At 38.0% G+C, this 27794-nt stretch overlaps 1 protein-coding gene across 1 annotated transcript in view; it reads right to left on the bottom strand.

Moving 5' to 3' along the window:
- The window catches only part of unc5ca (unc-5 netrin receptor Ca), a 195540-nt gene that overhangs the window by 34957 nt on the left and 132789 nt on the right, over positions 1 to 27794 (bottom strand). The window contains exons 5-7 of the mRNA XM_062416843.1: positions 7237 to 7417; positions 4955 to 5122; positions 4445 to 4609 (exon numbers count right to left, since the gene is read on the bottom strand). Coding sequence (XP_062272827.1) covers positions 4445 to 4609; positions 4955 to 5122; positions 7237 to 7417 — 514 coding nt within the window. The remainder of the gene's footprint in view (positions 1 to 4444; positions 4610 to 4954; positions 5123 to 7236; positions 7418 to 27794) is intronic.

Genomic DNA, 27794 nt, shown 5'->3' with positions numbered 1-27794 from the left:
AAACTGTCCTGTTTTCCCACTGATGTCGCCATGATGACCCTCTTTTATCTGACTTTTATTGAATCAATTGTGTCTTTTTCCCATGTGTTTTCAGAGACAGTCTGGTAACCTGTCTCGGAAAAAGCAAAAATATTTCAATCAAATTGTGAAGTGGGATAGTTAGCTTATAGGTAAGTCTCAACTCAGTCTGTCAGTTCTTTAGTCCTCATAGCTGCAGTGTAAGGCAAGCTCTATTATTCAGTACTGTTCCCATCCCTTACATAGTGAATTCCAGCTCCTTCACTCAGTCTGTCAGTTTGTGGCCTCTAGGTGGAGAACAAAACAATACAGAAATGCTTTTGTACCTGCAGCCATTGCACTTCTAAACAAAGCTAGCACGAGTTTATGCCCTTCACCCACGCATGGTACTTTAAGCTTCTGAGTGAGTGGGTGAGTTTGTGAGTGTGTTTGTGTGTAGAAGCACTTTGTCATGACCTTCTTAGGAGTTTTGTACTCTGATATTATTTTTGATACTATGATGACACTTGTTTTAATGTATTTTGTTTTGATGTCCTGTGATGTCTTGTTTTTAACTCTGTGATGTCGAATCTTCCATCTGCACTACACATTTTCCTTGGTGTACTAATAAAGAAACCTTGATGTGTTGATAGTTATAGGAAGATGGCAGGGCAGATGAGAACAAACGTTTAAGAAAAAAGAGCAGAAAGCTGCTAATGTGGAGCACAGAAAATAATAAGACAAAGTGAGGTGATTTTAATTCACAATGACAAGACACACAAAGGGAAGAATAAAGCTTTCAGTGGGGAGATGGCTTGTTTGATGCTCTGCACTCCATGCTGATCGTTTTGTATAATACAATACAAACATGATTCAATGTTCTATCCGAGCACTAAAAAGTTACATAACAGCCGGTATCTCAAGTGATTACAGTGGTTTTAGAGACCACACTGCAAAATTGATTTGCTCTAAATGCACTGTTATGTACAGAAGCAGAGTCTCTGTCTAGTCTCTCTCTCACACACACACACACACACACACACACACATACACACACACACACACACACACACACACACACACACACACACACAGAGTAGGTAGTGAGTGAGATGTCATGCTCTCCGGGATGACACAGTGAAGCTCTGAATGAATCTGTTCAAAGAACTGTGATCGGTGTGTCAGAAAAATGTCGACAGGTCAAAAGATATAAAACAACACAAACAACTCCTCCCCGAAAAAACCCTGAAAGACCTACAACTTATGTCACAAGCAGACACACATACACATATAAACTCGCATTGATAAAACTCATAAGCACAAAAAGAGAAGAGGCACTCCACGCGGGGCAAAAGTGAGGTCAAATGGATTTCTACCTCTCAGGATTTAACGGGACAACTTCAGAAATAAAGGCAGCAAGAGACCGTGGAAGAGACGAATAGAGTGGGGGGAGGTGTTGATGGAGAGAGAACGACAAAGAGAAAACAAGGGAGAGTAGAGTGAAGTGCTTTTTGAGCACAAAGTCAATTACAGAGGACTATCTAAAACATTAACTCCCTCTCAACATTGATAGTGTTTTATCTGTTCATTCACAACCCTGAAACCCAAAAAGTTACTTTTAAAACCAGGAACTAGCCAGTGCCATGTTTTTTTCCCTTTAAATGGAGTCTGAATATCTGGTGTTAAACTGGTGAAAGATATATCGAAATTAAATAATTTATAAACTAAAATTGTACTTCATACTCATATCTGCAGGTAATTTGATCAAAAATCTATTCTCTACACTAAATGGGGTGCTTCACTTATGCCAAACTTCAAAATACAGCCCTAACCTTTAAAAGATAAATTATTGATAAACCAAATGTAAGAATGGAACAGGAATCACTACAAGCCTTTCTAACATTTGGTACTGATAAATTGCTGTGTATGCACACACACACACAAACCCATACATACAGAGAGAGAGAGAGAGAGAGAGAGAGAGAGAGAGAGAGAGAGAGAGAGAGAGAGAGAGAGAGAGAGAGAGAGAGAGAGAGACAGACAGACAGACAGACAGACAGACAGACAGACAGACAGACAGACAGACAGACACACAGACACACAGACAGACAGACAGACAGACAGACAGACAGACACAGTTCATGGGTTCCTGTTAATGCTACAGGAAACAGTTGAAACATTAGTGCTGACATAAAACGTTGGTGGGGTCATTTTAAAGACAGAAAATCAATCAGGGGAAATGAGCCTAAATCTATACCTCTCTAGGTTTTATCCCAGATTCTGTGGCTATACCTCACTGGCCTCAGGGAATCCTGTTGATGAATCAGTACCACAGTATAGAGCACACTGTGTTGGGAGTGGGCAGGACTCTGCATACAGTAAGTTATGTCAATAATGTGTCTACACACAAAGCTTTTTAGGGGATTACATAATATTATTCCATTGCTGATGACATAGACCATCTATTAAATCATCACTATCCCCTCCCCTCTGGCTGCAGTTACAAATCTCTCACACAAGCAAAGGCTCACTTGGCTGAAGGCTTTGTGCTCACTGATACAGTATATTTCTCCAAAACAGAAGTCTTCACTGCTCCACACCATGTGTGCGTGTGACTATTCATTAGTTTAGCCTCATTTAGCTTTATATACTTTTTCAAGGGAACCTGGCAGCAATTATGTAGCAATTATGCAGCTTTACAGACAAACAAAACTATATCATTAAATGTACCTATACAATAAAAGAGCAGATATCATAGAACTGTAAAAGTACTTTTTTTCCCAAATGTTCTTGCAGGAGAGTCTTTGTATCTGGAATAAAATACAGCACATAAAAGCTCTTTTATCAGATTCAGTGTCGCTCAAGTTCCGGGATCAAAGGGGTATAAGTATTCACATACTTCTGTTAAATGTATTTAGCGTTTTGGTCAAAACTGTCCAAAAAAGTGAGACCATCATAAAATAAAGGTTAAACAAATTTAAATGCCTGGCAGTTAAATAAAGGTTAAACAAATTTAAATGCCTGGCAGTTATCAAGCATTTTAATTAGCAGAAAGATTTTTTTTTTCATTATTCGTTTAGAACATGTTCTAAAGAGTGTGCCCTGTACAGGTTGAGTCCCTGATGTCCCTGGGACTCAACCTGTGTCCCTGACAAGTTTTTTTATGGAACTTAAAGAATTTAAACTTAATAAGACCAAAGCATAGATTATTGAAGTCTCAGAAAGAATTGAGTAAAATGTCTCTATGGCTGCCATGTTGTGTGACTAGACAGACTAATGAGAATGGATGGCATAATTACAGGCACAAATGTGTGTATGCACTTATTAAAAGTATAATTTTCTATGTTCACCTTTTCTCTTTTCTCTACACTCTGACAGGCCTCTCTCTTTCTCTCTTCATGTCAAATGCTTATCTGCCAATTACGCTGAGCACAAGGAGTAACAAGCAGTATTCCTACAAGTCAACAAATATAATTGCCTTCACCTTGGAAAAACTTTTGCTGCTGTACACAATTATGACTCAGCCCACATTTTCCATGCAGTTTTGAAATGTACCACTTTTTTTTAACTGGTCTAAGAAATCACTAAATTTTGGGATGAATTTTCGTGATTGTTCCATCTAATTATTTAACATTAGTCTCTTATAAAACTGGTATTTATGGCATGAGTAATAAACAAAAAAGTTGGTAAAGTGAGGTTAATCATTGTGACTTTCAGAAACCTTCACATAAATCATACACAATGTGCACAAGAGAATAAAGTACACATGTAAGGCAAAGCAAGAGCCAAACATAAAAATAAGAAAAAGGGGCAGGTAGGCTCCTGGATAAAGTACAAAACCAGAGGGACAAAGAGGAGGAGGCAAGGAAAAAATATATGGCAATGAGGATAGGAGACTGAATGCAAAAAATATGGGTTGCAAGAGGAGAAATGAGTGGAATGATAAAGAGGAGGGGCAGTGGGTAGAAGATAGAAGCTACAGAATGATAGAAGCCATCAAGAGGATCATAGTGGCAACAGAACAATGAAGCGTTCTTTTGCCACTTTCTATTATTTCATACATGCCCAGAAGAATAAACGTCACCAAAGTATCACATATCAGTTCAACCATGTTTGCAAGCTTAACATGGTTTGAAGGCTGATTCAGGGTAATTATCTGTAAGGAAACAAATGTCTATAGTTTCATAAATGTAACATAAATGCAATCCCTGAGATTACAATAACATTTTCAAGGATAATCATTCATGGATCTCATGCTACACTTCACTCACTATTGCTTTTGTCCTGTGACTGAAAATCTGACTATGCATCACCAGCCCAATGAACTATTCAGAAAAAAAATAATTATCACCTGAAACAGACACTGCAAGGCATTTGTTCAAATTGGCACAATCATCTTTCATGCTCATGAACTTTTAGTCTGGGACAGAGCTTAACCTCTACTCACTTTGCATACAAAGTCCATCAGTACAGTTCTGAGACTGAAGTACGAGCCCCTCGCAGTCCTTCCCTCCATTTTTTGGGGCTGGGTTGTTGCACTCCCTCCTCCTCCACTGGGTACATTCTGTCCCACAGGCCGACCACTTACTCCACTCTGTCCACACACCATCCACTAGAGAGAAAATATGAAGAGAGAGGGCAGTGGTAGCAGAGAGAGAGAAATATGTGTAACAGAGTTAAGATATTGAGAAACAGAAAAAAGAGAATGAATGAGAAAGAAGATCAAGGATAATGTGTAGCATACTATATAGAGTAAGTGTGCAGGAATGAATGGAGGACAGAACAAGTAGAATCTTGGAAGCACAGAGTAAAATGACACAAAGGAGAGGTGGATACAGAACAGTATAGCACAGTATGGATACAGTGGAGTTGATATAGTAGAATATAACTAAACAGCACAAACTAGGCTTATAAGGATTGATTGAAATTGAAAAAGAATAGGAAAACATAGAATTACCAGTGCACAGAGTGGTACATGGCAATTTTTGTATGGCCTGTCCATCACAGGGTAGTCCTCCATTGAGAGGGGCAGGGTTAGTGCAGCTCCGTGTCCGTTTCTGGAAGCCCCGCCCACAACGACTGTTACATACTGACCACTCCGTCCATGTCGACCAACCACCATTCACTGTGAAGACAGATATTAGTCATTCTTTCACCCTTTATCATGCTTTACTTTCACCATTTATCTTTCGATGGAGTCAGTATCTGTTTTACAGATGCCAGGAGGCTTGGTTGTTGAAGTATAAGGACAACAGCTGGATTCCCTTACACACCAAAACCACACACACAAACACAAAGAAAGTACTGTACAACTTTTCGATTACCCTGTTGCTACTGTAGCATAATTTTCCCCGCTGTGCTCACAAGAACACACAGAAAAGGGCACACACACACACACACACACACACACACACACACACACACATACATTTGTAACCCACTAAAACACATGGTGAAACACACACAAACTCATGGTGCTTGCAAACTGCTCAACCTTGAACCCTTGCTGGAGGGAGCACAGGGAAAAAAGGACTATTATATGAGGGGAAACATGGTTCTGAGCTTTCTGAATACTGAAAGAATTTATGTATCTTTCTTCCTTTTCTTTGCCTCCCTGTACATATTTTTCCATGCAATTCCTATCTATTGTTTGTACATCTATAAGATTTCCCTGCATCCTGTCATATTTAGGTGTTAATGTTCATTATTATGTCATATTTTCAGTTTTATCACTCAGTTTTTCATAAGATAAATGTGTCACCATGGAGCAGAGAAAGATACTGGTGGATGAGAGGCAGACAGAACGATAGAAATCAGGTATATAGGTAGAATGAGTCACAAGGACACCCAAAGAGAGAGCTGACATCGGGAGGGGTGTAGTGGGTTGAAATTTCTCTGCAGCTTCTCGACAGCTCTGTCTCAGCCCAGTGGACAGTGCCCACTCCTTTCCCAACGGCCAATTAGAAATGAATCATCGGAGAGAAAGTAAAAATCAGGCACACTTTTGTCATCAACTTTCCTGGTTTTTTCGACACTTTTTTTCTACATTACAATCTCTCCATTTCTTCACTCACCTCCGTTCTCTCGCAATCTCACGTCCTCTGTTCTCCACACCTGTCTCCACTCTATCAATGTTCTGCTCCATTTTTACCCTTTATATTCCTCAGTTTTTTTCCGTAACTATTTCACCTTGTCAACAGTGTCAGCTGGGCCCTTGTGGAGCCGAGAAGGTTGAAGCACATATTGAACAATCTATTTCTGTAAGGATACATCAGTGTCAAACCACTCCATCTTGCACTGTCTGTATCGAACACGCACACATCCACCGTTATTTTTGATTGAAACACTCCTCCTAGTGAATAGAGTCAGTTTTATGTTTGAGAGAAACACTGTGTGTGAGTGTACGTATGTGTGTCCTCTGTTATACATTGTTTGTCCTCAAAATTTTTCCTTTCCTCTCATGTTAGACTGGCATTTGAAAAAAGAAAGAAAAAAAAGAGAAAGCCGGACAAGGTATATGAGGCATTTTCCTCTTCTCAACAAGCTTTTTTTTCTCAGATTTTTTGTAAACACAGCACGAGAAGTGCTTTGCCTGAAAAACAAACTAACACCATCCTTAGCCGAGCTATTCAAAGTTATTTTTTGTTGTTGTTTTTCCACAGCTGTTATCATGCCATATGCTGCACAATTCATTTGGTGGTGAGTTTCTTGGCTGAAAGAAGACATTTGGAAAGCCCACGTATTCTAATTTAAAACTGAAGGTGTGATTGGTGGATTTTAATTGGGGGAGGTCAAGGGTGATGTGGGAATATCAGGCCACTCACAAAGAGAGCATGTTGGCATGATAGTAGAGCTAATTTCATGTGGCAGATGGGTGCTGGCTTGGCTGATCAGAGACACTGTTTGGTGGCTACTGCTAGAATTTAAAAAAAGAACGTTTTTGTATAATAACAATAACATAATCTTATCCTATCTTAACACTTTAGCAAGATGCGCACACACACACACACACACACACACACACACACACACACACACACACACACACACACACACACAAACACAAACACCAACACAAACCCCAAAACACACACACCACACACACACACACACACACACACACACACACACACACACACACACACACAAACACACACACGCACACACACACACACAAACACAAACACAAACACAAACCCCAAAACACACACACACATACAAACAAACATCAAAACTTACCGTAAACAATAACAGTAGCTGTAGTGCTACGTCTTTTGGCCACAATGTTCTTTGCCACGCATGTGTAGTTGGCTGTGTCAGACAGACGCGCTTGTTTGATGATCAAGTTGTGGTCGATGGTGATATAAAAGTTTCTGTCCTCTGCTGGGTCAATTATCTCTTCGTTCTTCAACCACTCCACCTAGCAGACAGTGAGAGGACAATAGAAAGGTTTTTATGTGCCAAACATCACCTTTGATGGACAATTGACAATATAAAACTGCAGGTCTTATTTGATTTAACAATGGTAAGATTTGCTGTTTCCATGACGCCAAAAACAATTACAGTATTCATCAACTTAAGTTCTTTGCTTTTTGCTGCATGTTACAGTTTGCCAGCTGCAGGATACTGTAAGATCATGTTATAATCTTGTTTTCTCGACTGAGCCATCTTGCAAGCTTGGTGAAAAAACAGAATGTAATAAAATAATTTAAAAAGTGGTTTTGAAAGTGATGTTTTTCTAAAACAGTCCATCTGTGAAAGTAAAAGGAGAAAAGCAGGAGAATAAAGTTTAGCTGTTGCTATAATCTTGTTTTTCAGCCTTTCCATATGAAAAAATAAATAAGTTCTGGATGGACTTATAATAGGATGCTGTTGTAATCTTATTTTTCAATGACTCCACACAGAAAAGCTTTGAGGAAATACCAAATCCCACATTAAAATGAGAAAAGGCAAATACAGAAATAAATTAGGTGTGGGATGTGGGGATGGAGTCTAGTCCTTACCATGACTCCATGACTACAACAACTACCATGAATCTGTTTTGGTATATCTTGTAAATTGTAAAGTCTACTCTTCACAATATGGAATCCCAAGGTGGCAACGGTGAAAAGGAGAAGAAAAATGTCCCAAACATATGCTTTCACAAGATACTTTGGGTGAAGGGTAGGACAACGGGAAACTATCCTATTTATGAGCCTAATCACATTTCCTGAGTGCTGTATTTACTGGTCCAAACACTCATAAATTCAGCCTGTCCAAGCTTTATGGCAGCCACATAAATGTCCGAGCCACATTGTTTAATTCATGTTGTTTAATTTCCTCCTCCCTTCACATTAGGAAATGGAAATCTCAGATGCAGAAAAGAGGAAATTCAGTGTTATTCTTCAGTTTACTGCCTGCTCACGCTTGGCTGTCGTTCTTCTCTCTCAGTTATTCCACCTGCTTCTCTCTCTATGATCTTTAGAGATTCAGTGGTGCACTTTGGCCGTGAGGCTCCCCTTAGCTCTGAATTCCCAATCTTAAGTGAGATGCTGTGTGACCTTTCAGTTTCTATTACAAAGTAAAGGTTATGATGGAGAAAAAAAAGAAAGACAAACAAACAAAAAATATATAGAGAGCACAAATGGTGAAGTGAGGAATTTATCCTTGTGCTGTTAAAGTATAGAACAGTAAAGTTGCTCTCTCACAAACAAAAGCAAATACAATGCAGCTTATAAACAACAAGACTCTTTGGTATGGATTTGTATTTATTCATGTTCAGGTTATATATATAAGATGTAATGTGGTCCCAGAGAAGAATAAAACAATACATCTATGCATTTTGATGTACACTGATATAGGTGATCTCAGGTCACTGGTCATGCTACATAGCCATATAGACTTGATATTAAAAGATAAAATGAGATTGAATGCAGATCAATACCATGACTTCAGTAATATTTCTCTTCAACAAAAGATTGGTAGTTCAATGTTACCTACTTACACCCTCATACATTTTTCAAATGGGTAACAGATGAGCAAGTTTAGCTCTAGAAGAAGTAGAAGTATTCTTGCTTACTTAGTAGTCTGAAGTACAGTTGAGTCTTACACCAGCAAGTAGACATAATATCAGTTATTTCTAAAGCACAAATAAATGAACTCAACTTGAATTGACTTACTTATTTGGCTTATATGGAATTAAAATACTTAACATAATTTTACAGTTGAGCATGAATGGATTAAGAACTGTTTAGGAAAGGGATGTTTGAATTGTGGGAATGTGCAGCTAAGTTGTGGACATTTAAATTAACCCAAACCTTTCAATAGAAAATAACAACTATGACTAGCAGGAAAAAAAGGTTTTCCTATTGACTTACTTTTCAAAGCATATAGCAATGAAATAGTGTCTCGCTCCTGACCTGAATTTGTCTCTCAGTGATCAAAGCACCATGATAAAATGTATGTATGTTGGCAGTGAACCTACAACTCAGGGGACATGGAATTTGAGAGGATAAAAGATAAAACTGGTAAACATTGTTGAAAAAGGAAAACGATCCCAAGTGAAATACTGTATCACTTCAAGCTGCCTTTTGATCCCTGAGAGACTACAGTACAAGTGTGTCTTGACAGTATTCATCTATTCTAATGCAGCCACTGCCTCTATTAGGCTGAGTTGAGGACTAACATCACTGTCATTTTCCTCGACTGACGTAATGGCACATTGTCCGGTTGGAAATTGTTAAAATTTAAAAACGGAAACACTGTGGCTGTGATTCAAGAATCTCCATTGTCTCACAGTATGGGTACCTCTAACCCTTTCATGTAAAAGTACTGCATACTGGCACCAATTTAGCATATCTTAAGTGACTTACTGTAAATGAAATGTCTTTTTCACTGTATATCATGTAACTGAAGCTCCCGAGCCACCTTTTTAAATTAGCTGGAGTAAACTGAACACACTTGTTAAATGTATGATGATTGTATTTTAGAATTCATGAGCATTTGCTTCCTCATGTGCACACCTAAAGTTTAGAAGATTGGAAGAGAGAGTCTATTAGGAAATAACTAAAGGGGATGGCTACATTATTTTTTAAAAATGGAAGAAAGAAAAAGAGCAGGCCAAGGCATCTGATAGAGACAAAAGAGACAAGCAGAGTAGTTGTTTTGTTTGATGCTTTGAGATTCAGCTTCTCTCACAACAATCCATAAAATTGGATATTAACTCGTAGTTGTGATCACTCATGCTGGGGACAGATTCTGCACACACGTAGACTGTGGTTACAATGTGGGATCAAGAATCAAAAACCTGTTTTGTCTCAAATGCGTTGTCTCTAAAATGTACACAACATCTAAAAAATGAAAAAGTGATCAAGTACATTAAACATTCCACTTCAAATGTTTATATGGACCACCTATGGTCATGCATGGACACACATGATTGGAGGATGTATGGAACATGTGACTATAAAATGACTTATACACCTAAATATGAGAAATTGAGAGAATAAAAGAAAGAGAAGTAGTGACAGATATGGATGTGGTGCACATTGTTTCTGATATCTTTACATAACAAAACAATAACAATGCAACACTCAGAGACTTTCCCTCTTAGTTCTTTTCTTAATTCAAACACTGTCAATAAACTACTGTCAGTCAGCAAAACCAATGAGGGCAAACACTTTCTTTTAAAAAAGTAATTTGAAGTCCAGTTCCAATTAACCCCCAGGAACCTTCTGCTTTATTACTTGCTTACTCAATTTGTAGTGTCAAAGAGTAACACACACAAAATATCAATAGTGTGTGAATGTAAAACAAGTGTTGAGTATATAAAACACACCTGTTTTTTATCTAATGACAAGTCCTGTCAGTGAAAGTATCTTTACACATTACCAACTGAACATCATCTAAATGATTAATTAAAATGCACACAAAAAAGAAATACACAATTTAGCAGTACCAGTCATTTGATCAAAGATGACTTACATTGTAGGGATTATATGTAATTGAATCCATTTGGTATGTATAGCTGTATAGCGGCATACATGTATAGCTTTCTGATTGTGAGAAATCATTCCAGCCAGTAATGTTTTCTCCAGTATACAGTATCTGACCAGAACATTTTCCAGAAAATAGCCACAGTCTTTGATGATGCCTGAAGGTTGAAGCATGTGAGACTGATCAGACAAAGAGACCACATGTGGTGGCTATACTACCACTGCCATTGCATCATTAGCCACAGCTGGTGTAAGTGTGTGTGTGCTTGTGTGTGTGAATAGCAGAGGGTGGCTGATTGGATCAAGCCAATCCCAGGGGAGAATGTGTATTTGTTATTTTAACTCTCACCCCCACATCACCTGTCTCCCGGCTTTATCTACACACGACTACACACATACACATAACAACAACAACAACCATAAACCTTCGGTTTATTACCATGGTGTAGATATGAAATAATGGCATTATACATGCCATTATGTGTGGAGATACTTCCAAAGCTGGTGGCGTGTGATCACACACATACACACACATACACACAAACACACTACCCTTTGATACATACACAAACACAAGAGGTAGCCTTACCCTTTGTTTCAACTGTAACATGATTTTTTTAAAAAGGTTCAGGAAGAGTCCATTCTTCTTTTCTTTAAAACAAAGAAATCAAATGGCTTTCTTTTCAAAGGGATGAAGGCTTTGTCTGATCAATTACAAACTCTCTTCATGTATTCTTTCTGCTTGACCCTGTAACGACTGGTGAAATAACTGGCAAGAAGACTCAATCACACAATTCGGAGACAGAAATCTTGATCAAAAACAGTCTTTACTTGCAAAGGTTCATACACAGGGAGTCAGTCAGAAGATTCGGCAAACAAATCCAGCAAGGAGAAAAAAAAAGGTGAAGTCAAACAAAAAAAACACACTGAGAGAGGGGAACACAGACTAAATAAACTATGGAGGGAAGGATAATGAGGGATAGGTGACATTGATCAGGTCGGGGTAGGCTAAAGCTGTGTCTAAATTCAAGGGCCACATCCGTCAAAGGACGAAAGACCAAAGATCAAACTGAGTATTGTTACAGGCCCCACTAGGGACTAGCTGCTTGCCAAAAGTCCCACTTGATTGGATGGATTTTTGGAAATGCCCCTGAGTGCAGGAGTCATCATCAAACATTGAAACTGTTAAAAGTCAGGAATTTCAAAATGTAAAAAAAATACTTTGATACTGATTTTTTGACATATGATTGTCATATAACAAGAGATAAGTGAACAATTAACACAGGGACATGGGATTAACTGGGGAAATTAATTTTTTAGAATTCATCTGTGAGACCAACATTTACCTTCCAAAATGAATTATGTCATGAAAAAACACCAAAGAGCTGCAAATATCAGTTAATCAGATAACACTGCCTGGGATGACGATGACACACTGATCATCTCAGGAGCCGGGCTGCCAGTGACTCTTCACATCTCCAAGAATGTCAAAGGAAATTACCAAATGGGCATTATTTGGATAAACTACTTATTGGGTATCTAAATGGTTACTTTGTCACCTAAAAAAAAGTGATAACTTAAAGTGAAAATTAGACCTGTTTAGCCTGGCTCAAAATCTGCACTATATTGCTGCCGGTTGGTGTGAAATACATTCTGGAATAGGTTGGGCCACGAATGATCCATCAATCCCTCAATTTCGGGAAATGAGGGCTGTATTTCTGGGCCACATTTGAAGCAGCCTTCAAAATGGGACAGCCTTCGTTGCACCACTGTGTGTGGGATGTCACAGACCCATTGACCGAGACATACTACTGCATACTAGATATAAGTTTGTATTTCCTGAGCTATAAGTAATTTATTTGCTTAAAAAATACTTTTTTTGTACTGTTTGAATACTGCATTATATGATTAGTGAGGAATAATTAATTCAGATGTAAATACTTCCATGTGTTTTCTAACTCCTAACTTAACAATGTCCCAACTCAAGCTGTGCAATAATATACATGCAGAAGAAAAGTGTTATGTATTACACAATCTATTGAGATACACATCTATCTTTGGCAGTGGAACAAAGGCTTGAATGCATGCTGTGCAAGATAAGGCCGAGATATAGAGATATATAGTCTCTTTTGTTGCACTGGAAAGCAGCACAAAATGTTTTGAAACGCAAAGCTTTGCCTCATATCTGCCACTAAGAGCAGGAACATCTTAGTCACACTGTGTCACAAAAAGAAACACAGTATAGATCTTGCAAAAGCAAAACAAATGGTAGACCACAGAGCAAGAAGTGAGATAAAACAAAGAATATCTAAGACAAAAGCTAAAATATGACATGCTTTGTAGCGCCACTACAAAGTGTCTCATATGGGAGTTGATAACAACGCAGCAATACCAGGTCTATGGATAAGACTTGCCACTGAATCACAACATTCATTTTTCTAAGTAGCAGCAGTCACAAACACACACATACACAATACAAGTATGATGAAACACAATATAGACCAGCTACAATACAATCTGATCCTGCAATCAAACTGTACAGTGTGTGTTTGAGAGCCTGTGTGTGTGTGTCTGTGCATCACTGAAGTGTTAATATGTTCGTCACTGAGGATTATCCCCTTGATTAGCTATATTATCTCGATCCCTATAAGACCACATATGAGTGGGTTAAAGAGCTCTCATAGTGATTACTCTACCTATGAGTGGGTGTGGACTGAGTGTGCGTACTGTGTTTTAATAATACTGACCCCAATCATTTCATGGTAAGCTGAAACCGAGGTGTTGGACAGAAAAGGACAGAGACAGTGAAGGGACAATCAAGACAGACATGGACAGAGAGAAAGAGAGACAAAGTGAGTGACCTGCTCCTCTGGAGACCACAGGGTCTTGGCACTGCACTGTTTTTTTCATTTGTGACCCTTTTTAAAGGGTTTAATTCTGTTAGGAAGTTGTACAGTTGGTCAATGGCCTTAAAAAGAGTATTCCACTGATTTAGCGTTGTTATTATTATTATTATCATTATTATTATGATGTATTTATTTAATAGGGACATATACAATATACATAGACAGGCTGAAACAACTGTCAGATGCAATTACCACAGTGTTTATAATGGATGCTAATTTGTAACAACCGTCCTTAGAAGAGCTTTTGTGAAAATAAAGATTAAAATAGTGAAGTAAAAGAAAAAACGTATCCAATAACATTGTCTTTTCTACTCCACGCATTCTTCTTCCTTGTCAAAATCTGCCACCTTTACTCACAATGCAACCCAACTTAATTTAATTGACTGTACAGTAGATAGCTTTGAACTGCTTAAGCTAGGGTAGGTAATGTATTTTAGAAGCAATTCTCTGTATATCCTGACAACAATCAATAAATTAAATGCTCTGGCAATAAGAAGAGAAAAAAAAGTATGTGTAACTGCAGCAAGCCTGTAATAATTCGGACTGAATTAAATGATTGGACATACTCAGACACATATACATACATACATGTGGGGCTTTTAGTAAATAATCATATAGTAATCACACAAATGTATGAATGTGCGTCTTGTCCTCTGCAACCCTTTCCACTGCCCATACAAACACACACAAGCTCATGCACGCACAACTGCCAGATGTGCCACACTCATTATTATTGGCTCTGACTGGCATCTAGAGAGCCAAGGCCGTAATTGGCATGCTTGTTTCCATTAGCAAACACTCACACATGCACGTATGCTCGCACAGACATATTAACAAAGACACACACACGAAACACGCCAACCCAGTTCTCAAGAGCCCAGTCAGTCCAGTCAGCAGAAAAGAAAGCAAGAGATAGAGACAGAGGAGAGAGTGAGGACATTTAAGGAGAAAAGCAAGAAAAATACAGACAGACAGCGACAGAGGGGATGTGAGGATCAGAAAGAGAAAGAGGAAGATGGACGAATTACGAAAAGACAATAGATCGAGTGGCAGTAGGCTGGAGAAATAGACAGCAGTTGGGAGAAAACATTGAGAGGCATAGACAGAGAGAGAGGGTGACAGAATGAGAGAGATAGAGAGAGAGAGAGAGAGAGAGAGAGAGAGAGAGAGAGAGAGAGAGAGAGAGAGAGAGAGAGAGAGAGAGAGATAGATAGAATAAGACATGAGTATTGGCACAGCATACCATCTATCTTTCTCTTCTGCTGCCATCAGCTTTCTTGACACAAACCCATACAATCGGCAATAACACTGTGTGTGTGTGTGTGTGTGTGTGTATGTGTGTGTGTGTGTGTGTGTTTGTTTATCAGAAGATAATACCAACAGATGCCACACACACCTACAGAACACACACACACATAACCCACCTCCTGATGTGTAGCTAAGTAGAATAGTAATCAAGCTATTCATTAGTGCAGTAACAAAGGCCATTACTGGCTAATCAACAATCTTCAAACTCAATCGAGGAAGGCTAATAGAAATTTAATCCATCAGCGCACATGAATATGTTGAGGATTGTGTGTGTGTGCTTGCATGTGTGTGCACACTGATATTAGACAAAACAATTAGCTCATTGTGTAAGATGAAGAAAAGGACTTTGTTATTTCAAACAATTACAGAAGAGTAACCATCATGGAAACAGAAAAAAAAAACAAATCAAAACAAAACAAAACAAAAAAACAACAAACAATTTGTCGCAAATTGCTTGCCTCAGTATCAAATTAGAGTAGCTCTTAAAGTGAAATCAGACTCTAAATGTATCAAATGAAATTACCGTGATACACCAGGAAGTGTCCTTTTATTCCTCATTCAGGGTGGTCATTGCCGAGTTAATACACAGACGGGCGTCACAGAAACATGCAGCTTTGTTGGAGGCTGCTTAACCCTGTTGTACAAAAAGCTCACCCAGTAGATATAAACTTTTTGGATCTGACATGTTAGTTTAGAATTTTCTAATTAGGATTAGGGATTGAGGTACTCATTAACAACTCTCTAATGTGAACAAAGTACTGTTATAATTTGGAGTTTCTATCATTTAACATTGACAAAAATACTGTCCAGTCTTGGTGTGGTAGCTCACTCAAATATAATGAATGAATCCAAATCTTCACTCTTTATAATGTGCTTCCTATGAAAGGTACTTTCTTGTTTACCGTTGTCTTATTGAGGCAAAATCCTTATGGTGTTCATATATCCTAAATGAATATGAATATGACACCTAGTCAAACTGGATGTGTTTGATACCACTGAGATATGTTTCCATCTGTATGATAGAAACTTTGTTAACTTTACTAGACTATAAATTTATATAATGCATCATATTTTAAGCAACTTTCACTTCAGATTCTCTGTTTTCATACCATATTCAGATCTATTCTTCCTGCACGTCTGTGTTTAAAATGCAGCCTATTCCACAGAATAAAGTAAACAATCGCTGTGTTACCGTATATGGAAGTTGTCTCACATAACCAGAAGTCCTGTAATTTGCAAGAGCAAAAATAGAGACCATTGATTTGAGAAAACAAGCTGAAGTAAATTAGATTTGCACGTAGAAGATACAGTGTGTTTGTGTTCATTCTCCTTTCTCAACACTGCCATGACTCTTATCTCGCTCACCCCAGTTCTTGGCACGTCTACACCTGCCAATTTAAAGTATTGTAACAAATACAAATAGCTACATTTGGTGCCAACAAAATCCCGGTCTAAGTGTCTCCTCAACTTCAAGGGCTTCACCTTACAGCCACCTCTACTACAACGACATGCTCTTCCTCCACCTGCATTTGTTAGTCATTCCTTACCTTTAAACAAACAAAATCAATCTTCCGTTTCATTAAAATTTCGTTTCATCAAAGTTTTGTTCCTTTGTGCTTGTTAGCAATATTTTATGACTAACCCGACTTCAAAAAGAGTGTCACCGCTGAGACAAATTCACCTCAGATGCTTCAGAAATAAGCACAGACATTGACATTAAGAGGCAGGGACAAATGGTCTTCATTTGAATTGCCATCAAATGACTGTGGTTTGCCTTAAAACATGGTTCAGGAGTATAATAAGGGTGTTGACATTGACGAGAGGCTGTTTCAACAAATACATAGCAGACAAACAGGCAAAAAACAGGGAAATACATATGTAAGGAGACAGATGGACAAAACAGATTATAACAGCCTAGAGAGACAGAAAGAAGAAAACACAGACAAAGATGTCAAATATATCCCCAAGAAATGGACTGATTTCCAGGCTATATTTCAAATCCTTCACAATGTCCATGCAGTAACAAGGAACAGTTGTTAATGATGACCTTGCCATGAATTATATTGATTGTGTGACATGTGATTTTCAGTCACCTATAGTATATCTGTGCTGTTTCACTTCCCTGTCTTAATTGGCCATATGTCCTGTTTTTTCTGTCTGCATCCTCACTACACTTGGGAGGTGATTAGGACAATCCTGCTGCCCACTGCCACTGTGGGGAATTTACTACAGCCACAAACCCCACTATAATACAAAACATGCCAGGGCTGGGCAGACTGGGCAGATTGTGCAGGTTAAAATAAGGTCACTGTGCATGTGTGTGTGTATATAGACATGATATAAGGGAAGTGCACATGTGTATGTGTGGATGTAAGTGTGTGTGTGTGTGTGTGTGTGTGTGTGTGTGTGTGTGTGTGTGTGTGTGTGTGTGTGTGTGTGTGTGTGTGTGTGTGTGTGTATACCAACATGGGATTTTAGACGCTCTGACAGTTTAATTAACTAGATCCAGGCGAATGACATGAAGACCCAATTAACCACCATGACATAACTGGGTCGCCATCGATAATCATCCCACACTGATGTTCTAAAAGACACCTTTGATAAGGAGCAGTTTAGTCTCAAAGTTGTTATTCCTGTTACTTCATATATGTTTCCTATAATTCAAGTTAAATAAATGAAGTAATTATATAATAATAAAGACAATATGAGCAAAATACATTATGGACATTGCATAAGACAATCGACAAAGAAAGGCGGCTAATGAGCAAAGAGATGATGAAGATTATATAATAGTTTCATATTAACCAATACAGTATTATTTAGACATTTCTTTTTTGGTCAAATTGAATGTTCATACAGCAAACATGTGGACTGTAGCCTCCTACACATAACTGTGTCACAATTACAGAGGAGAGACTTGCTGAAGTAAATTTATTACTTTACATAGTATATATTCATTGAAGTGTTAAAAAAAGAGACAACATATTAATAAACCGTATATAATCAACTGGATTGTGAAACATAAGAGGAGAGAAAGAAGGGATAATCATCTGAGGGTTTGTACATAAGAAGAACTAGGACTGCCAGTGTATGTCCCTAAAAGAGTCATACCATGAGGATTTAAAATGTAGTTGGGCATTGAGGGAGAAGCACATATATAAGGAAAGAATCCCCAATGTGCAGCAGAGTGTGAGCAATAGCAGAGAGCTCTCCAAGGTGTCCCTTACAGACAGAACTGGGACACAGGAGGACACCCAGTTGGACTGGGACAGGCCTTCAGAGGCCTATTTATAACCTACTACTCCACTGCACCTTGGTACACTTCCAATGAATGATGGCACGTACACATGATACATGAGTATTATTTTACTCAGCTGTGACTTGTGCTTGTGAATGTCACGTTGTTGCATTATATCAAAATGCAGTATTTGCTTTGCAAGATTCAGTGCTGTACTTTTTAAGAACCAGATACCTTTTTTACTACAGTATGTGATTTGAACTAAAATAAAGCAACAAAGCTAAAGGTTCCTCTTTTTGCAATGTAAGCTTACAAATGATACAAAGGAGAGATATAAGTAGAAAAGTGAAAGTAGGTGAAGTGACAAGAGGAGATACATTGAAGCAGAGACCAGACAAGGAAGTTGCACTAAAGGAGGTCACAGATGTGCAGAACAGAAAGTGCATTGACTTCTATAGAGTGAACACGTGTGCGCGCGCACACACACACACACACACACATATAAAAAACCCACAATACTACCTCTGAGATTTAACACAGGTGCAGATGCTTCACAGTGATCTATCAGACTCACCCTCTCATGTCAACATTCAAGAGTAGAGAGAGCGAGAGAGAGAGGAAAGATGGATGGGGAACAATCTCAAGAGAGGGTCGGATAGAGAAAACGTATTTCCACGGCAGCAGTGGAGGAGGGAGAGAGAGAGAAAGAGAAGGAAGGAAATATTGAGAGTTAGGGAGGCAGTGATTATGGTGGAGGAGGATGAGGAAACAGGGAGTGCAGGCTGGGAGCAGATATCTGTGGGTGATCCATTAAAGCTAACCCGACAATGTCAACAAATAGGCAAAGGAAGCCAGAAAAGAAAGGAGAGAGAGTGAATGCAATGCGATGAAAAGGACAAATGAAAAGGTAATGAGGACGAGACAGAAGGAACTACGATGCAATTTGGAATTTCCATACTATGTCAACAATTAAGGAAAGAAGGATGGAGGGGGAGCAGAGAGGGACTGAGGTGCTGAATGGAGAGAAAAAGGAATGCAGAGACTTTATGCGGAAGATATACTGGGGTAATCCATTAAGTCCAACACTTGGGAAAACAAGAGAAGAAAAGTCATGTGAGGAATGCAGGGGAGAAAGGGGAGGAGAAGTGAAAAAAAATTAGAAGAAGACAGGAGGAAGTTGGCGAGGGTAATATTTTACCCTAGATCTCATGTGTCAAAACATGAAGTGTGTGTGTATGTGTATTTGTAATTGTGTGTACATGGGAAGAAAAAGAATCCACCAGTAAAAGGGGCTGCTGCTAGTTTCCCCCAGTCCTCCTCTCAAGCAGCAAATATCCAGGCATTATAGACTACCACTGCTGGGGATTGATAGATGGGCTGCACTTTGGAGATGTGGTGCTGGTGTTTGGTGAATAGATGAGAAAGAGAGATGTGAGAAAAGTGAAGGAGGCAGAGAAGAAGGCTAGTGACGGTGGAAATTAAACTTCAAAACCAATGAAAGAAATGGCAGATATGAATGCAAACTGTGAAGCAAAGTGTAAATACATCTATTAACAAAGAGTTGTGATACTGAATTGATTGAAAACCCAATAATTCAACCCATTTGGTAAACACTGCCTGGTAAAAAAAGAAAAAATACAATTCAGCTAATAAGCAGGATTTTGGTTAAAGCTGCTGGTTAAAGCCGCTTGGCAACACATTTCTTAAAAAGGGATACACATTGATCATCTCTGAATATATGAACAAGTGAACTGAAAACACACATAAAAAGATGAAAAGGAAATTAAGTTAAGTCCACAGTTAAAAGGTTAAACAAAATGTGACCCAAGGCAACTTCTCCATGAACGTTTTAAACTGTGAAAAGTAATGTCACATAGCATGATGAGCTTTCATTAATTTTAATATCTTTGGTTTCAGTATTCACAAGTTTAATGTTTCACTGCATTCCAACATTTGTTTTAATAACTGCATTTTTAGAGCAATTTAAGGGCTAAAAAGTAAGATGACAATGAGAGAAATGCATTTTTGTAAATTTAGTAACTGTAACAAATTATCAATAAATCCTTCAAATTAATAACCAAATATGCTGTTAGACTATGGACTCCAGAACAACACATACAAGTGTTTTCCAATCTGGCTCTCTTATCTGCAGTGATTGGCAGGACAACATCATTTGTCTGTGCTTTCCAAAGCCATTCAAAGCCATTACAAACACTCCAAAAATGCCTTAAAAATGTATTGTGTTTTATGATGTGACAGTGCCATGGTTAAGGTCTGGTTAGGCTTAGGGGGAAAAAAACAACAAAAACCACTTGGCTAAATTTAGGGATTTATCATGTTTTGGGTTAAAATGATCACTTTGCTAGTAATATGAGGAACATGTGGTGTGGGTTAAAGTTACTACTTCATTAAAGTTGGGTGAAAAGGTATTACAAGGTCTAACAGTTTTAACTTGCAGTTGAAAATGTGGCACACACGTTAAAAACCTTAGTATATAACCACAGTATTCTATGGCAAAGTTAACTGTTGGGCCAATGCCTCCAGCAAATGAAGAAAATTGTCAAAGTATGTCATCAAAAAATGCAACACTGCTCTGGGTTAGGATTACTACCATCACTAGATGGCATCTGTCACTCAAACATAATTATATGTCATCTTTGGATGACTGACATGTACACGCACTGTGTCGGGTTTTTTTGTGTCGTTTAGTCTCAAACTACGGTTGACATTTTTATAAGAAATTACCATCATCCTTATGTATGTGTTAAATTATTATTCTCTACCCTACTTGTTAGGCTTTGAGCTTTCGGCTGAGGAGATAAGAGAGGGCTGAGAAGATTCTGGGTTTTTAAACACATTCCATTACAGATCACTGAAAGTATGATGCCTGAGGTTTGTTAATGTACTGCAAATTGTGATGCTTGTGGAGGAGACAACCAGGAACCTTTGGGGAGAGAGAACAGGGAGGCATGGGGACAACGAGAAATAAGACAGGCCTGAAGCTCAGGCTGCAAATTCATTAATTCCCTCTGAGACATTAGACTTTAAAGTTATGGACTGTTCATTATTTTTTGCTGCGGGTGGTCATCTATGGTGACATGCTCATGTAAAATTCAATTTTTTTTCGAAGGCATATGATACAGTAATGGCTACTTATAATTATTTCTACCAGTAGTACAAGTGGTCTATCCATTATATATTTTAGTGAAAGATGAAATAAATGCATCACCATACGATCATTTCTACACTATAATAAATGAGGTAGCATGTCCTTCCTTATAGCTAAACTTACAAGCTTATTAATTTTTTTTGAGAATCAAAAACTGATTACAAGAAACAAGGAAAAGAGAAAATTAGAATAAAGAGTAAATGAAAAAAAACTGACAACAAATAGAACATCTTCAGAGCTCTAAACATGAAAATGGATTGGGACTGTGATAGGTGGCTGAATGGAGCGTAAAAAATACAAAGCTGACTGTTTGGGGTGGAAGTGTTGAAGCTGAAATGAGACGCTGGGCTTGAATCATTTGGGGAAGAGGGAAAACCAAAAACATCCAAATCCACTCAACATGTTGGGGAAACATTTCCCCAAACAGATGTTGACCCTGTAACAGCTTGAATCAGAATCAACACCTCTAATATCACTTGGGAAAAGTTCAAAAAGGGAACATTTTTTTTACTTGTGAGAAAGAAACTGAAAGTTAGAAAAAAAATAAACTTGTTCTCTCCTCCGTTCTAATGAGGCATGGTGTACTTTGAGTTCTAGTCTAATCTGCAAACTACAAATGTAATAAGGCAGTGTTTGTTCTGCAGGTACACTCAAACATAAAGATTTCATAAGAACTAACTAAAATACCATGACATTGATGCAAGCTGTCAGACTATGCAAGCACAGAACTTTTTTTTTCATTAAATTAGGTTGCTTTATTACTTTATTTATTTAAACATAATTAAAACCATTGGTATTATTTGATAAAAGGTATCATCAAACACACACTCAATGTCAGGCTCATCACATATCAAAATACTGAAAGAAAATATTTTTACTAGTTCAATATACAATGAATACTTCAACTGCTACCACCCCTGCTACAAGTACTACTAATAATGATAAAATCCCTATCTAAACTTTAGCAAGCACAGTAAGTGCCCTTGGTGAGATTTTATATAGGTTCTTTAAGTCTTTAAAGGCAGTGTTGTTGCCTAACTGACTTCCATGGTTGCTGTGAGCCAGTGCTGAAGTGATTGACAGGTTGTTAAATTATAGAACAGCCCTGTGCATGGTTATGGGTCAATGCAGTAAAAGTGTTGAAGCCCTTTGTATCTGTGTCTCTGTTGCTTTCTTTATTTCTCTGGACTGTGATGTATGTTGCCTTTCCTGCTGAACCCTCCAGTTCACTAAGTACTTTACCATCACTAATGGCAACAACAGAAGATGAGAGAGGAAGAGGGAAATAAAGGTGAAAGACACAGACTCAAATAAAAGAGAAATAAAGAAGGTAGACATGAAAAGGGAATTCTAAGACACATAGAGCTAAAGAGCAATTTAAGTGTTTCAGCATTTGTAATGTCTAAATCATCTTTAAACAAATGCTCCACTAATGCATTGCTCCATGCACCCAAAATTTGTCTTAATTTTATTTAATTTTTAGTTCTTTCATGTAGATATTTACATTGCACAATTACCGAGCACTTTATTAGGAACACCTTTGCGAACTGATGCAATGCAATACAGCAGCTCTGCCATAAATTCTACTTTTACGAACACTTTACATTTTCAGTTTTTGGTGACATTGTCAGAAAGCTAATAATTCTACTTTATGTTTATTATTATACATTGTAAATTATATATATATATATATAATCTAATTATTTATTTTGATGTTCCCTGAGTTCCTAATATTTTACCACCCTTATGGATGTTCATAGGATGGACAAATAATATAAAAAAACACTGAAAATGTATTAGCTTCGTAAAAGTAGAATTTTATTGAAGAACTGTCGTTTTCAATTGCAATATTGCACAGGTGTTCCTAATAATGTGTTCAATGAGTTTATATGCACAGTAACTACAGTCAAGAATTCAGATTTATTTTTTTTGGGGGGGGGTCATCAGAAATTGTGCTTTGGGCAATTTAATTAATTAACTCAGAGGCATGTGTTATTGATTTTCTAACAATGGATTTCTCTCCTTTTCTTAAATTTCATGGTCAAGCTAATTTCCTCACCCTGTTCTCAGTAAAACAAAGTGTGTGTCCTCAAGTCTGTCCATGTTTTTAATGCACATTTAGAGTAATTAATATAGATGTACTGTATCTTCAAGTTCTTTTAAGCTTTGTCAACGTATTTTAGCAATATGCTGTAAAAAGCATGATTTTTCATTCAGGAAGCAAAAAAATAAATAAATAAATAAAAATGAAAAGTTGAAAAACTCTTCATCTTAATTCACTCATGAGTGGTGTCAGTCACTGTAAATAGGTTTCATAGAATTGCAGCATTTTATTACAGGTTGAATGAAAACAAAATCCCATAATTTACTCACTTAAATGTGCAAAAAAAACAACATATTAAGGTTTCACAATTTACGTTTTTTAGTGCAAAACACAGATAGTAAAACCTGGCAAATAAAAACAGAAAGCTTTTTTTGGTGACCATTAAACCAAGTATTAAAATGTGTTGGTACATGCATGTACAGCACATATCTGTGTTATAAATGGCAAGCTAACCCTTTCAGTACTTTTATAACACTCAGTTGTGTATGCACAGACATTTATTCACGTTTAAACGTGTGCATGTGCATATGTCAAAGCTGATTCACTGCACAGTGTAGGAGTGCTGATGACACTCCATAATCATTAAAGCATGAAGAGGCTCTGAGCTGATTGGGGGCATGCTAATCCTTTTTAATTGACTCTCCAGCTCTCTAGTGTTATTAAAACCGCCCAATAACAAAATCAGCTTTGCTTTATTAGTTGGGTCAGCTGAAATATTGGAGACCTCCCTGTTTGTTAGTGTTTTATATCATTGAAAGATATACAATGGGGTAAAGATGCAAAGCAGCATCAACCAGAACCAGACATAAACACCAAAAGATACCATTAAGGTTATATCATAAAAAAAAGTCCAGGGCCAAAGATAAGTGCAAATAAGGGAACTGTAAAACCCTGTATTTTTTAAAATATACAGTATCTCACAAAAGTGAGTACACCTCTTACATTTTTGCAAATATTGTATTATATCTTTTCATGGGACAACACTATAGAAATGAAACTTTGATATAACTTTAAGTAGTGAGTGTACAACTTGTATAGCAGTATAGATTTACTGTCCTCTCATAACTCAACACACAGCCATTAATGTCTAAACAGCTGGCAACACAAGTGAGTACACCTCACAGTCAATGTCCAAATTGTGCCCAATTGTGTCGTTGTCCCTCCCTGTTGTCATGTGACTTGTTAGTGTTACAAGGTTTCGGGTGTGAATGGGGAGCAGGGCTGTTAAATTTGGTGTTTTCTCTCTCATACTCTCATACTGGTCACTGGATATTAAACATGGCGCCTCATGGCAAAGAACTCTCTGAGGATCTGAAAAATGTAATTGTTGCTCTTCATAAAGATGGCCTAGGCTATAAGAAGATTGCTAACACCCTGAAACAGAGCTACAGCACGGTGGCCAAGATCATACAGAGGTTTTCCAGGACATCTTCCACTCGGAACAGGCCTCGCCAGGGTCGACCAAAGAAGTTGAGTCCACGTGTTCAGCGTCATATCCAGAGGTTGGCTTCAAAAAATAGACGAATGAGTGCTGCCTGCATTGCTGCAGAGTTTGAAGAGGTGGGGGGTCAGCCTGTCAGTGCTCAGACCATACGACGCACACTGCATCAAATTGGTCTACATGGCCGTCGTCCCAGAAGGAAGCCTCTTCTGAAGCTGATGCACAAGAAAGCCTGCAAACAGTTTGCTGAAGACAAGCAGTCCAAGGACATGGATTACTGGTACCATGTCCTATGGTCTGATGAGACCAAGATAAACTTGTTTGGCTCAGATGGTGTCAGCGTGTGTGGCGGCACCCTGGTGAGTAATACAAAGACAACTGTGTCTTGCCTACAGTCAAGCATGGTGATGGTAGCATCATGGTCTGGGGCTGCATGAGTGCTGCCGGCACTGGGGAGCTGCAGTTCATTGAGGGAAGCATGAATTCAAACATGTACTGTGACATTCTGAAGCAGAGCATGATCCCCTCCCTTTGGAAACTGGGCCGCAGGGCAGTTTTCCAACATGATAACGACCCCAAACATACCTCCAAGATGACAACTGTCTTGCTGAGGAAGCTGAAGGTAAAGGTGATGGACTGGCCAAGTATCTCTCCAGACCTAAACCCAATTGAGCACCTGTGGGGCATCCTCAAGCGGAAGGTGGAGGAGTGCAAGGTGTCCAACATCCACCAGCTCCGTGATGTCATCATGGAGGAGTGGAAGAGGATTCCAGTAGCAACCTGTGCAGCTCTGGTGAATTCCACCAAGAGTGTTAAAGCAGTGCTAGATAATAATGGTGGTCACACAAAATATTGATAGTTTGGGCACAATTTGGACATGTTCACTGTGAGGTGTACTCACTTGTGTTGCCAGCTGTTTAGACATTAATGGCTGTGTGTTGAGTTATTTTCAAAGGACAGTACATCTATACTGCTATACAAGTTGTACACTCACTACTTTAAGTTATATCAAAGTTTCATTTCTATAGTGTTGTCCCATGAAAAGATATAATAAAATATTTGCAAAAATGTGAGGGGTGTACTCACTTTTGTGAGATACTGTATATTCAACACAAATATTTGTAAATGTTATATTATCAAATGTATATAATATTGTGATTATATGGCGCAAACAGTGTTCCAGCAGAATAATTAACCTCCCTTGGTCAATGCCACATTTTTTAAATCACTATTTTGCAATGCTGTGCATAAAATTGAAGGTCTTACTGACAAAAAGACAGATGTCATCATGAGCAGCCTATTCTTTTTCATGGTTCCCTAAAGAATTACAGGAGCATCTTATCATTAAGTGCTGTATATCAGTCTCTGCCAGGTCACACTTAAGTAGCCTGCAGCCTTCTACCTTTGAAAGAATTATGCTTCTGAAATCAGCAAACCATCAATAGTGCCAAGAGCTTCTTGGCAAAGTATTTGATAAGCTAATGTTTCAATACAATTCCAGGGTGTAAGCAGTATTATGGGTTAATTCAGCTCAGCAAAAATGTAGTCATATTTGATTTTACACCACTGCACATTTTAAGTAGTCTTGAATGGATGACTGCATCATAGCAATAATGGTTTATACAATAAAAAAACAGTGATAAATCACACATCATTACAAACATCTGAGACACTCATGATCTGATAATGTTATCCACACAGTAAAGTTTATTTAAAAAAATAATTGTACTGACAATGACCTCTTTTAGTAACTCACTGAAGACTACTTGAATAGTACCACTGAACAGTGATGTAAGTGAAGAACAATTAATTGGTTGCAATTATTCAAAGGACTGGCTTATTAAACTTTTTTCAGTCTTGGTCCCAAATGAGGAATTTACTGTCCCAATTGCTCCAGTAGATAAGCATATAAAATTATATCACAGCTCTTGCCAGAAGTAGAGCTCAGAACTATTTTTAGATGCTCAATCTTCTAAGAAAATTTGTAACATTTTTTATTTATTGGATTACCATTGATTCAATTAGAAACTTTTTATAGATGTTACAGACTCAAGTGCACAACTTAATATTTTCAAAGTTTCTCCTGGTTCTAAAAGACTTACAAGGTCTAACAATTTATAAAACTTGACAGAATAGAACAGAGTTTTATTTTTGACACTGTCGCACCCTGTGTCAAAACAGTGTGTTCATTCATCCATGACAACACTGTCAGGACTGCCGAGGGCAGCACGGGTAGCTGCCTGACAATGCAGTACACTCTACACTGTCATGTCACCATCAATCCACAGCTTTGTCTCAGAATCACGTCAAAAAGACAAGGGGTGCAAGGAAGACAGAGAGTCAGTAAGAGTGACAGAAAGAGACAAAGAAAAAAAGACCAATGAGGGAGAGAGAGAGGCAGAGTCCACAACCATCTGTGACAAAAATAAAAAGACAGAAATACATACAGAGTACTAAAAGGGACAATCACAAGAAAATAGCTGCAAAACTCCCTTACAGGTGCAGAAAATCAGTGATAACAGTCAACAAATAAGCTTTTTTTTTTTTTTTTTTTGTAAAGAAGAAAAAAACAAAGGGTCAAAAACATTTAAACACCACCACATTTAGTAGTCTTTCTATGTCACTTCAGGGCAAACATTAAAAAGGAAGGGTTAATTG

Source organism: Scomber scombrus, chromosome 4, assembly GCF_963691925.1.
Source record: "Scomber scombrus chromosome 4, fScoSco1.1, whole genome shotgun sequence".
Taxonomy (NCBI): Eukaryota; Metazoa; Chordata; class Actinopteri; order Scombriformes; family Scombridae; genus Scomber; species Scomber scombrus.
The sequence above is the reverse complement of the archived record's forward strand: the minus strand, read 5'-3'. Positions and strand labels throughout refer to the sequence as shown.